This window comes from Diadema antillarum, unplaced genomic scaffold (assembly GCF_040938485.1).
Source record: "Diadema antillarum isolate AM-2024a unplaced genomic scaffold, OU_Dant_1.0 seq00001849_RagTag, whole genome shotgun sequence".
Classification (NCBI taxonomy): domain Eukaryota; kingdom Metazoa; phylum Echinodermata; class Echinoidea; order Diadematoida; family Diadematidae; genus Diadema; species Diadema antillarum.
The window spans coordinates 135,031-148,332 of NW_027272521.1; the positions used below are offsets into that span (position 1 = coordinate 135,031).

At 39.5% G+C, this 13,302-nt stretch overlaps 1 protein-coding gene across 1 annotated transcript in view; it reads right to left on the reverse strand.

Moving 5' to 3' along the window:
• Nucleotides 1-270: 270 nt before the first annotated feature.
• The window catches only part of LOC139712754 (vam6/Vps39-like protein), a 95,420-nt gene continuing 82,388 nt past the window's right edge, over nucleotides 271-13,302 (reverse strand). Inside the window, exon 21 of the mRNA XM_071624548.1 lies at nucleotides 271-1,516. Within this exon, the coding sequence (XP_071480649.1) occupies nucleotides 1,340-1,516 (177 nt within the window). The 3' untranslated portion in view covers nucleotides 271-1,339. The remainder of the gene's footprint in view (nucleotides 1,517-13,302) is intronic.

Below are 13,302 nucleotides of genomic sequence, written 5' to 3' on the forward strand. Positions count from 1 at the left end.
AGAAACATACTCATCTCTATTATTTTTATATTGCTTGCAGGTGTGTGAAGATGTGTCAGTCTCTGTGTATGTCTGTTTTCACATTTACAGTGACAGTGGACTTCTTATACATGGACATGACCATATACAAATCATGCTGATATGAAGGCAATACCATCTAACTAGCCAGTTGATGCAGAGTTTGGCAAAAAGTGACTGTGCAAATTAAAAAAGGGTGGGGTTTGGCATTCTTATAATACTTCCAATGCCCTCTACAAAACAATAGGCCCATTTACACACACTGAAAAAGGGTGAGTGGAGTCATGTTTCAAATCATGCTTTTTGGTGCTCTGGTTCACAGATAGACAGGCAAGGAAAAAATCGTGATCCAACTTGCATTAGTTCCCGTAAAATTATCTTGACTCAAATCGCAACGATTCAAGTGAGGCCAAACTGCGCGTATGGGAGTCTCTTGAGTTGACCTGACTTTGCCTTAATACAGATCAGTTCTTTGAACCGACTGTCTCAGCGTGTCCTGGAGCCTTGCATTATGGGATATAAAACACTTGCATGATCTTAATTGCACACTGTTCATACACACTTCACAGTGCAAATAATTGCAACAATTCTGAAAAAACAGCATGACTATTTTGGAAACATCACATTGGTGGTGCGCGGATTGCGATTTGAATCTCACTAACAGTTGTGATTATTAATGTCCACACATTAATGAAAAAAAAAATTGCAAATTGCGATGCAAATAATCGCAACTACTGGTGGCTGTGTGAATGGACTTAATGTGACAAAGATCTTGAAAAGTCACATGAGCTTGCAAATCTCCTTTCAGCCCACATACTGCTATGTGAGGGCACACTAAGACGATTATAAAGGAGACAATATATGCATGGGTGAACTATACAGCCCCTGGGATTGTAATCACGAAAATGTCTGTATTGGCAAGTCTCTTCACTGTACAACAAGCAAGGTATACTGGAGTAGCTGATACTAACAGAAAGCAGTGTATTGCGTCCAACACTTCTTGCTTCACACAGCAGTTGAGTATCATGCGAATATTTGCCTCTGCATACATGAGGTACGAAAACATGTTAAAGAGAGCTATGGACACATTTGGCATGATATGTCATCACTGGATCTCACTTTCACTCCAAGGCAAGAAGTTTAAAAAACAACTTTTTGAGGCTAAAAATAATGGCAAAACCTAGTTTGCATACCTACTTGTTATGTGATACATACGGGCAGAAAGATAGGAGTGCATTTTTTCCTTAATCAGCATTGTGATAAGAAGAAAAGTAATACAAAGATCAAGTTTATAAAAAGAAGTCAGTGTTGTCATTCAATGTCATGTAGGCTCTACGGGGCAGACGTCGGGATCTTTACAGCAGTAGTAGTGGACGATGACCTCGTTGGGATAGCGGGCGAAGGCGCTGTTGCCGATACGCCTCTTGCAGACCGCACAGTTCTTCTCGTCGTTGATGACGCAACGTTTGCTCTGGTAGTGGATATGTTGCTCACGGACCTGGATAAAGATAAGGGCGAGAGGAGCAAAACATTTTTATTTTCAACGATGTATTCAATTCTTGTTTTCGTTTTCCATTCCAAAATTCATCTTGACAGTCTTTTTTTGTCACAATAGATTTTGGAAAGGAAATACAATGATGCCAAGTTTACGATGAAAGTTGTGGAATCATTGCAAAGAAAACACCTGGTCATGTTTGGAGACATGCATAGCTTCTCTTTTTCCAATTCCCCTCATCTGAACAAAATAGATGGGAGGGAATTGAAAGGATGAGCCGAAATGCATGAATCACATTACAAGTCTGTGTAATCCCACCTTTGCACACGAGTGAGTACTTTGTATTAGCTAGGCCAATTGAAGGCAGTATGAACGTTTTACAGGGAAAATCACAACACTGCATGATAACAAAAAGCAAACAAACAAACAAACAAACAGGATACTTCTCGAAATCTTTAGAGCTGTGAAACTCTATATATTATGTATAAGTATACTTGGTGACCCAAAGTCCAGCAAAAAATAGGAATGGTGGATAGCTGTCAGTCACATATTAAACCAAGGCCTGTTTAAACTACTTTATCCCCACTCAACTACACATAGTCTTTGCCTGTTTTGGATGGCTGTAAGCATAGCAGTTCATAAGATGTGCCACTCTCACTCCTCCATTATCAACTGCCCTTTCTCCCCTGTCTCTCAGTCCTCTCACTCTGCCTTTTCACATCTCTTCCACTCCTTTACACATGAAAGGGTCAGACAAATCGTTGCGACCCCAATGTTTGCAAAGCGTCCAGTCCCCAAGAAGGAGACAACTGAGGTCTGGTGGGCAGGTCATCCAGCTGCCTTCGTCCATCTATTCAGCTGCGTGGTCTTACTTAGCGAGAGCCTACGGGGAATCCACACATCTAACGAAAGGCTATTTCATGCTCACTTGATGAAAGAATTACATTGGCATGCAGTTCTTCCCTGTTGTGGGCAGAATATTTCCACCATCTTTCCATATTCTCATTCATAGGGTGTCATGCATACTTTATGTAATAACAATAATAGCAAGATATGGTCATTGCAAAGATAACGCGGCCAAATTTCTTTTGCTGCATTCAATCTTACACTCGCATTCCAAGTACCCGCTACTTTGATTGTTGTATGTTGAGTTATTTACTTTTTAAAGAAAAAATATCTAGAAAGTGATTATAGTGGGACAACAGGTAATGTCAAAATTTATAGCCTTGAAAAAGAAAAAAAGAAAACACATAAGTATAGCTGTCTGAGTGTTTTCAAAAAGTCACGGAGTATGAAAATACAATATATTAGCAGTTACTTCTGAGGAATGCTTTTTTTTTTCTTCGCATGACTGGAAAATTCTGATTATTACTACGTAATAGATTTGGGAATACTGTTTCTGATTCAGGAGGAGTGATAAAACCACATTATTGGCTTTTTAAACCACTGACACAATTACAAAGACTATTATCTCACCAAGCTTGATCTAGTATTCAGACCTTGTATGCACTTGTGATTACTTGCCAGCTATGATGCTTAGACACACACCTACATGTAGGACATCCATGTGCTTTTTGACTATCCTAGGAATGTCATATGCTTATTATTATGTCATAAGACGATTTTGAATGAATACTCATTTGGTCACACAAAGTGAAGATATCCTGAAAATACTGTGCAACTTGCCTTCTTACCATCTCATTACCACACCATAACATGAACATGACACACACATACAACGTGAATAACTTGAATGAAAATTGACATGTACATGACCAAAACAAACAAAACAAACCAAAAACATAACTCATGATAAGTATTTTAAAAGTCATTATCACTGCCTGCAGGCTATTAACCTCCAGAAAGTCCCAATAACATAGTAGCTTGTTATGTCTACAGATGTTGTATGATCATTGTTTCAAACAGTCCTCATTGTCATGAACGTAATACTATGATATAGTAACACTACTTCCCACTGAACACCCTTAGAAAAACAACTGCAAAACCATCAGAAGTGCTTTAAAAAGCAAATTAAGAACATTTTAGGCTGCACAAAAAGTGCAATCTGTCATGTGGTAAGAGCTTTTTTGTTTGGTCAATACTGCTATTTGCAGGCTCACTGGATTTGATGCTCTGCATACACAGACAATACTGTCAACCATACCTTTGTCGATTTTAACACACTAAGCAGGCTTTACTATAGTATCACATAAGAAATCACACCTGCATTAGCATCCTACCTTAGTTGGAGTTTGTTTGTTTTTTTCCTTACCTAAGGTACATTTCTACAGCACAGCTGCTATGCATTATTTTTATATGATATACGATGTGCACTGCAATAGGATTTCTGCTTGATTTCTTTTTAGATTGTTTAGAGAGAAATAAGAGAAAGGTAAAAAAAAATCTTGCATTTGCAGGCCCACTTTATTAGTTTGACAATGAGAATACTGGAGACAGAAAGAGAGAGAGAGAGAGAGAAATGGGAAGTAAGATAACAAAAAGATTGATAATTTTTTGCAATCTGAAATGTATATCATGATATTGTGCAATATTAATCTCGCGATTCTTTTTTCAACTGTAATATTTTATATTTTATAGAATAAGTCGTACACTTCATTTGAGTTTGTTATGGATATTTATGTGTATAGTTCATCTGCTTGTACATGTATTCCTCTTTTGAGCTTTTTTATGTATTCTTTTATATCATTTGCTGTAAAGCATCACAATTCGGCCTTTGGCTGCGACGATGTTGATATCAATAAACCATTTCAATTCAATTCAATTCAATTCAATTTATCTGACTCTACACCAACCTGTCCACTGACCAGTCTCTTTATCCATCAATCTATTTACCTATATGATGCAATTGGCTTTGACCTTTGTGTCAATCAGTGTCAGCAGTATCCCTGATGATATGCTTTTGTTCATGTTGCAAATAATAGTGGGGCAAAACACTCAAGATGCACAGAGAATAAATTGACTGTCGCAAGCAAAGGTGCTCAAACAGCGGAGAATATTCTTCTAATTGTTTCCCACATAACGGGTCAACCTTTCTTTCTCTCTCCTCCTCTCTCTCTCTCTCTATTCATGGTCAGCCAAGCCCTAAGTCAGTGGTCAAGTACCCACTGGAATGTTACAAAGAGGACTGACATCAGATTAGCTGGGATGGAATAGGATTAGCTGACAATGAGCTGTCATCTAGAGAGCGCTGAGTTTTCTCTATGCGCTGGGAGGGGAAATCTGCGAGGAGGGACGTCGTCGTCCAACCTGAAAAACCTCCCTCAATGCTGCTCTTTATCGTTGATCTGTCTATCTCTTCCTAAAGTCTTGTTGGACCCTTCGGGCTATACTTGTGCGCAAGCTTAGCACTGCACGAGTTGGATGGGGCGCACCTTTCTCTTGTTGTCCTCGTTACAGTAGTAAATTTCTCAGGCTCTCTCACGAAAGCCATGCTATCGACACACATGCCTGCATATTCGGAAATGCTCATTTTCCTCACTGTATTGAAACATTTTCAAGATTTTAAAAGATGGATATTGCTCTCCCAGCTGCTGAGCTCCATTTACCTCAAATGAAAATAAATGGGAAAATATCAAGGCATTGAGCAAAACAAAACATGAAGTTGTGTGCACTTCAGGAATAGGCACAAGTATGGTGAAGACAGCGAAGACAAAGGGATAAAGGTGAAGTTAGATAAATGTTCACATTCGCTGCAGCAAAACATCCACTACGTAGAAAGGGTGACTGCCTAGAAGTGTCTTCTAGGGCACTTCAATTGCATCCCCCTGTATGGATGCCCCATTTCCTGGTGATGAGAGATTCCGTAGAAATTTAAACAACACGTACGATTATTGAATCCAGGTCATAGGAAGTACTACAATTGTATCTCAGACCTTTGGGGAACATAAAATAAACATCAACGTGAACAGCCACTAGGATAAACGACTACCTGATGGACAGATATCTCTAGATTGTATGCTTTTGATGAGTTCTGGGTGTACTCCTTGCTTCTTATGAAGCCATATGACTTTGCTAAATAAATTCCATCCATCCAAAACAGTACATACACTTTCATGTATCATGTTTTTTGGTTTTTCTTTCCTTTGCATCTTGCATTACCTTCTCTGCCTTCCTATGCAAAAAAGAAAAAAAGAAAAAAAAAAAGAGCCAAATTTGTTACATATGGGTTTGGGCAATCCTCAAATCCAGCTTGAAAACAGGAAATGATCCTGTAAAATGAAATTTGAGTCCTCAGCACCACTCTGTTCAGAGTGTAACCAGCCACAGAATCACTACAGTCTGTCACCTGCAGTACAAACACCTAAAAAAACAAGAGTCTGCATCTTGTGCTGCTACAAGTATATTGCCCTAGAGAGACTAAACTGTTAGTCACCGCTGTAAGTTCATATCACCTTTAGATTGTGATAAGCATCTATTACTTCCTTCCCTGCAGGAGTTAAAACGTGCCTAAATTAAGAATTTCTCTTAAAGTTATTACAATCATGTTTCCCATAATGTTACTTTTAACAAAAAACAAAAACAAAACAACAACAACAAACCCTAAAAAAACTGTGACTGATGGGAATACAGGAATACAGTTTCATTCATCATGGAGCAGAGCAAATAATGTTCAACTTGGACCAATTTCATAAATCATATTTTCATTTCGAATGTGACCGCATGACCATGAATGTGTTACTGTATATGCTGAGACTATTTTTGCATACAGATATTTTCGCGAATGAGGAGGTCACAGACTTTTTCGCGAGATGTTGTTTTCATGAATTGACACCTACGCCAACTTAAATGTACCATTACTCTAGCATCTGGCGACACTTTTGCGTGTTGTTAAATTCGCGATCCAACTGTGATTCATGAAATTCGCGAAAAAATAAAACCCTCGCGAAAATAACAGCTTATACAGTATTCTTAGCCTAATTCTAGCTTTGACAAAAACAACAACACAACGCATCCGTATGAAAACATGCTGAGCAGAGCAAATCGTTTAGATAGGGCGTTACTGGCCTGAAAAGTAGAAAAGATATTTTAGATAAGTATAATCAATGCAATAATGCTTGAGAGATTCTTGACAAAACAGGCCCATAAAATCACTGATGAAATTGATTAACTTTGTGAAGCACTTATGTTGGCATGTCAGGAGGTATGACAAAAACGGAACAAATTGCCTTAAAAATCCAACCACCTGTATTACACTGTCAGTGGGTAAAAATCACCAGAAACCCTGCTCAAATTTCATCACAATATGCAGACTAGTGAGTCAGAGACGGTGATGTTACATGCCGCTCATCTGCAAACATCCACTGGCGGAGCTGCTTTCCAAGTATGTGTCCGCCCTTGACGCAAATTGTCTAGACAATATCTGGGAGATGGGAGCTTTACTTTGGCCTCCCTTGAAATGACGAGGCAACTAATGAAGAGAAGAGCAGAAGAGGATGAAGTGATAGAGTGAACGAGAGAGAGAGAGAGTGAGGGATAGAAGGAAGGCGTGGAGGAGAGGAGAGCATGGAAAGGAGAGGTGATGAATGTTAAAATGATATAGTAAATGATAGAGTGAATGATGAAAACATTAACAAACTGATAGAGCCAGCAAGAGAGAGAGATAGATAGATAGATAGAGATAGAGAGAAAGAAATAGAGATAAATGATAAATATACTGCAAAGGAGAATAAAGAAGATATAGAAAAGGGGAGTGAAGGGAAGAGAGATGAGAGGAATAAAAATGAGAGGGTAACTGATGAAAAGAAGGGTAAAAATGACAGGAAAAAACTAATATACAATAGCAAGAGAAGGTGAATGAGATATTGGGAGAGGAAGATTAAGAAAAGGAAGGGGGGGGGGGAGAAGATGCCTAGATGGGGTGCTGAAAATGAATGATTCATTTTAGCTCTTCAAGGCATGACTCATGAGTTAATGCAGCGCTGTTTCTGGGCTGCTGCTGCTGCTTGGGGTGGCCAATTCTTCAACACGGCGGAGGGGGCAACAGCATTCATTAGCATTTCTATAAGGCCCTGAGTGATCCCTATTAGAACTTCTTTCCTGAAATGAACTGTAGCTCACAAACAGATCAAGTGTGTAAGTGCTGAGGGATTAATACGTAATTAATCAACACAGAAATGAAAAGAAAAGATGAAAATATAATACCATATCTATTTAATGAACAATCTTCTAAAAGTCACTTGTATGTGCTTTTCTTCTGTTTTTCTTGACACACTACAATATTCTCACTCTATATTGTCTGCATGCATAACATCTTAAATACATATCTCATCCTTACGGTACAACAATTTTTTTTCCCAGATTCTCCTCTACTGCCTTATCAAAGAGGTGTCAGGTGATATGCATTCTCCTAACCTGATTTATTTCATATGCTCCTTGAAAAAAAAAATTGCATATCACCACAGTCAGCTTTTTACAGTAAAGGCAGAAAGCCTAAAAAGTCACAAAACTTTACACCTGAGATATTTATTCACATAGTCATTTCAATTTGCAACATTGAATACATACAAGCATTCTATATTTGCATGTCAATGCCATGGACATTATGTCTAAAGTGATGAAAAAAAATTACATATCGGCAAAAGGTAACATGTGATATTCAAAATTTAAAAATGTGGCATGCACCAATCTGTGATTTGTTGGCCTTCCAAAATGAGGTATACTTGGTGACATACTTATATGAAATTGTAATGATTAAAATCATGCTCCATGCATGATTTCTTGGTACATTATCATCATGCACACATTGCAAATGCCACAACAAAGGAAGTCGTGATGTGCACAACAACAACTAGTACTTCACAAATTTGATGGAAATTGCTCATGTTGTACAGACCAGGGGCTGTGTTGGCAAAGAAAAAAAAAACAACACAAAACAAACAAATGAACAAACACATCATCCCAGGTGTTCAGAATTCCAGGGCTGAAATATGTTGAGGTGAGATGATTACATTTTCTAACAATGGCCAAAATTCTCCATGGTATGTGGTGTATTCTGAGGAGACTTTCAGCAACAATGGCTGGGCTGGATCAATCAAAGCAGTGACACATTATTACAACAAAGGAAGAATTCAAAGCAGACCGACAATTTCAATGTCATTCCTTGCAATCAAACTGCAAGAGTCTCCATTTCCGTACCTCTCTGTAACAAACAAGTTGCATGTACCAGGATAACAGAGAACGTAAAACTGAAATGTGTTCAAACATTACCTGGAAATATTTTTATTTTAAAAGAGGCAGTAACAATGGAAAATCTCTTTTATTCTTTTGTACACCATAAATGGGAATGGTTTCAGGCTTTGTGACTTCTGAGAAAACAACAGAAGTTAGAAAGACTGCTGAATAAGGATTTTGAAAGGACTGGAAATAGTACACAAATATACTTTGCCTTGAGAGTGTCTGGTTAAAACTATGGGCAGAGGCGACTCCAAATTAGTAATATTCACTGAGGGGCACAGATCCAAAGTGAATAGAACTCTTGGAGGCACTGAGGCCTATGATTTTAATCAGAAACTCGAAACTAGGCTGAGAGTACTCGTTTCATATTTTGGATAAAAAATGTAAACAAAAGAAGGAAAAAATGTAAACAAAAGAAGGGGAAAATGTGAGGCGAGAAGTTGCATGGTGGATGCAATGTTGTGGAAAGATCCTACACTGACCGTAAGAAGCAGCGTAAAACGTCTAAACTGCTTTGTGATGTCACAATTTTCTTGTTCGAAATTGTTACATTTCACAGAGTGACGGTACGATGCAGTACGCAATGTCAGAATTGCTTTGTGATGTCACAATTGTTTTGTTAAAAATTGTTACATTTCACAGAGTGAAGGTACAATGTCAGGCCTCGAAATAGGATTTTGGAGGGGCAAGGCCATTTAGAAAAGGGCACTTTTTCCAAGCGGCCAGGGCACTTAGGTCAGTCAGAGGGGCACCAAGGCCACATTGGAAAGGGCATATGTTGGGTGTTTATGAAAAAAAGAAAGAAGAAAAATACCGAGAAAAACAAACAAACACACACACACACACACACACACACACACACAAAGTGCAACGCACAACAAAAACCTCTTCCCTACGGCTGTAACACATTCCCGATTTCCGCGTTTCTATCCTAGGTGAAACAGCATTTTTTAAAACATGAATAAAACAACAGTAGGTATTGATTGAAACTCGACACCCTTTCAGGCCAGTCAGGCCAGGCTGCCATGTAACTTCAAAGCACATTCCGACAGCTGGCTGACAAAACCACAAGGCGAAGGAATTTGCGCGCGCGTGTGCGGTTTCTTCTGTTGATTGGTCTCTCTCTCTCCATCCCTCCCCATTCCCCAGTCTGGCACCTTGGCATCGTGGGATTTTTCTTTTTTCTTGGTGAACTTGGTGTTCACTCTTTACTACTCTATCTGAATATGCGCTGCCTAGCCTAGTAACTCTATGGCCGCTGCACTGCGGAGGCAGTCGGGACGGTAAAAGCCGGTCGGGCGTACATGTACGTACACGTCGTCTCGTATCGCGGAAAGATACTTTGAGTTTGAATCGGATATATTGGGACGCGAGTGAACTGAAGGTATGATATTTGAGATCAGGAAAGTTGTTCAAGCTTATTAAAGTGTAGACTTTGAGAAAGGGCATATTATACGTCATAAATAATAACTTTCATTCTAAAAGGGCACCACGGCCCCAAGGAAAAGGGCACATTTTTTTTGGCCGTAACTTTGATCAAAAAACAAAAGGCATTGCGGCCAACGAGAGGGGCACCGACGGCCATGGCCGTCGGTGGCCGTCGGTTAATTCGAGGCCTGCAATGTACAAAGCAGCATGCCATGTCAAAATTGCTTTGTGAATCATTTCACAATATACTATTTGGAAAATAAAAAATAAAAGTGATGTCACTTTGAAAATAGTACGCCACGGAGTGTCCAGCATGCCAATATTCTGACATAGCTGAAAATACCTATAATCATGTAAAGCTCTTTCAACCAATCACTAAAGATAAATTTTTGATCCAAAATACAATAACTGCTATTCATTGATGTCACTTTGAAGTTCAATGACAGACACTGCAAGCATGTATGCTGATTTTGTGTTATCTTTCTTGGTACATTAGCATTCACATCACAAAAACAAAAAACAAAAAAAATCTTGAAAACACCCAAGTTGACTGCTTCAAAAGAAGCTTCTATCAGGGGAAAAAAATTTGCATGGAAAACAGTAATGGTAGGCCCCTAATGATGGCAATGAATGCTCAAATGCAGTGATTATACCTATTAGTCCTAAACTGCATGTTTGTGATGAGAATAAATCTGCCAGTTACGAGACAGAAATAATTGCATAATCAAAACCAATACTCCACAGCTGTTATCTGCATTAAAATGTCTGCGTAATATTCCTGCTCTATGCGGATTTTTTTTCCCTCCTGAAATAACAGCTGCTGTAGTGAACATGGAGGAGAATATAAGCACTATTCATTTATACAGAAGTATCTGGAAGGATCCCCTCCTCCTTTTTACAGGAGTGTAGAAATGTCCTTACGAGACAGCCAATCTGGATACCATGCATACATTATCTTATACTAACATTCCATATAAATGCAAAATTTCCTCTCATTTCTTTCTCTTTATGCAACTGTTAGTTTTAAAAAAATAAATTAACTTGTGCCTGTGACAAAAAGGAAAAGGTCAACGCTTGGCCATCCCTTTGTCCTGTGATTAATGTTTCAGTAATAGTAGTGCACTAGAGAAAGACAAGATGTGGCTTTGACCACTACAGATGCCCTTCCTACCAAATTCCCCGCAGTCTGGACAGATATCTACAACTAATCCTCCCTGGAAATTCACCGAGCTCAGTAGCGAGACCTCCAAAGTACAAGCCACTTGTTTGAACGGAAGCGCAAAATGCTGATCATGAGTTGGAAAGAGCTGCGAGGGGAAAACTTGTGGCGAAACGAAAAAGTGTTCCTCCATCATGGTAATGGGAAATGTGCATCAATGCTAACAGAAAGCAGACAAGGCATGTCTCACTGTCAACGTAGAGTTCATCATTAGACTCTGTGGATTGGAGTCTTACCATAATGGTCTTGCCACCAGGAAATAATGATAATGGACAATTGCAAACTTACGTCACATGAAAGAATGCCGATCTTTTCTACTCAATTGTTATCATGTGTTCATGGGAGACATTATAAAGAATGTCTGGATGCAAAGGTTTTGCAGCAAAAATGGTTTCAGCTACCAAGATATTAATGATCAGATTATTGTAACAGCATTCACAACAATTCAGGTTTTGCAAGAAAATAAAATGATTTCATCAGTTCCAAAAGCAAGTGGTGATATTGACATGTGCTACAATGTAGTTCTTGTTGTGAAGACAAGTGGGATTTGAAGCCTTGACACAAGAATACACACATGATGTATCAATTAAAAGTAAATGCCAGGTTATTATCATCTCGCGGCTGCGAAGCCGTTTGGTGAGCTCTGCAGAGCTACGGGATACTGCCACACGACATGATAGACAGGCATGAATAGCTGGCCAATAATTTGGGTCACAACGAGCGGATTACCGCTCCTTTCCACCTCATAGCACTGCCCGCACTTGGGTCATGCCACGAGCAACATGTACGTTTTATCCAAGTGTGTGCAAGGAGAGAGTGTGAGCTATTTGGAGCATTTCAAAGTAATTGTGGATGAAATGTCAAGGGCACTGCTGCACCGGGCCATTTGTAGTCACATCTGTCAACGTTTAATAATCATACATGTCATAGATTGAGTAGAAGGAAATCCTCTGTGATCAAAACCTCGATAAGCCGAGAGCTAATGTATAAATCAGACACCTTTTCGACACCAAATTGCCTCTTGTTGGTGACTGCCTCCATCATTCATGCTAATATGCCCTTTCTGCAAAAATGTGGACAAAGTTAGAAGTCTTTCCATCGAGGAATTATGATATCTCTGACCATGGATGAAATATATTGCTGTGAATCCTGACTTGACTATATACAATAATTGCCTAAATTGAAAGTAATGGAAGACAATCGACTTGACAGTGACTGTAATTTTGACTACCTGCAGGTCATTCTAGCACTTCTCTGATTTTGCAGTCTATTTTTATTACCTAGTTGGTCCTGGACAATATCTACAGCTATTTGAGGATGTCTCAGGATGCTGGATAATATTTCATGTCATCATGCGAGAACTGATTCTGATCACAAATTGCTGGTAACAAGCATTTTGTTCTTGGCCAGTTTTCAACTTCAGACAGAAAAAAAGAAGAAGTTAGAATTATGCCTCGTGTGTGAGAAAGTCAGACCCCATTTACAGTGAGTGAAAGCGAGCCCGGTCGAGCCCGGCCGAGCCCGGCCTTCATTTCACTGTAAACGTGCAAAAGGCCAAATGCGGTACCACAATCGGCTGCGCATTTGGCCATGCTCTGGAGGTAATCTTGGCCACGGCTCCGCCGGCCGAGCCCGGCCATTTCTCACTGTAAACGCAAACTGGGCCAAATGCGGTACCAAATTTAGTCTGGCTTCCAGACCCTCTGCCTGTACTATTTCGCTATTCAGGATATTAACGCCCTCAACATCGAAAACTAGTGTGGTTTAAGGTGGTTTTGTCCTACAAAGGCCTGTGCCTTCGGCAAAGGCAGCGACTCTGTTGCGGGGCGGTGACTTCGTTGCTGCGGAGTCCAGTTGGCAAAGGGTCTGGAAACCAGACTATACCACATTGCGACCGGCGCCCTCCAAATAATAGTGTTCGTTTACAAGCAGAGTGCCACTACGACAA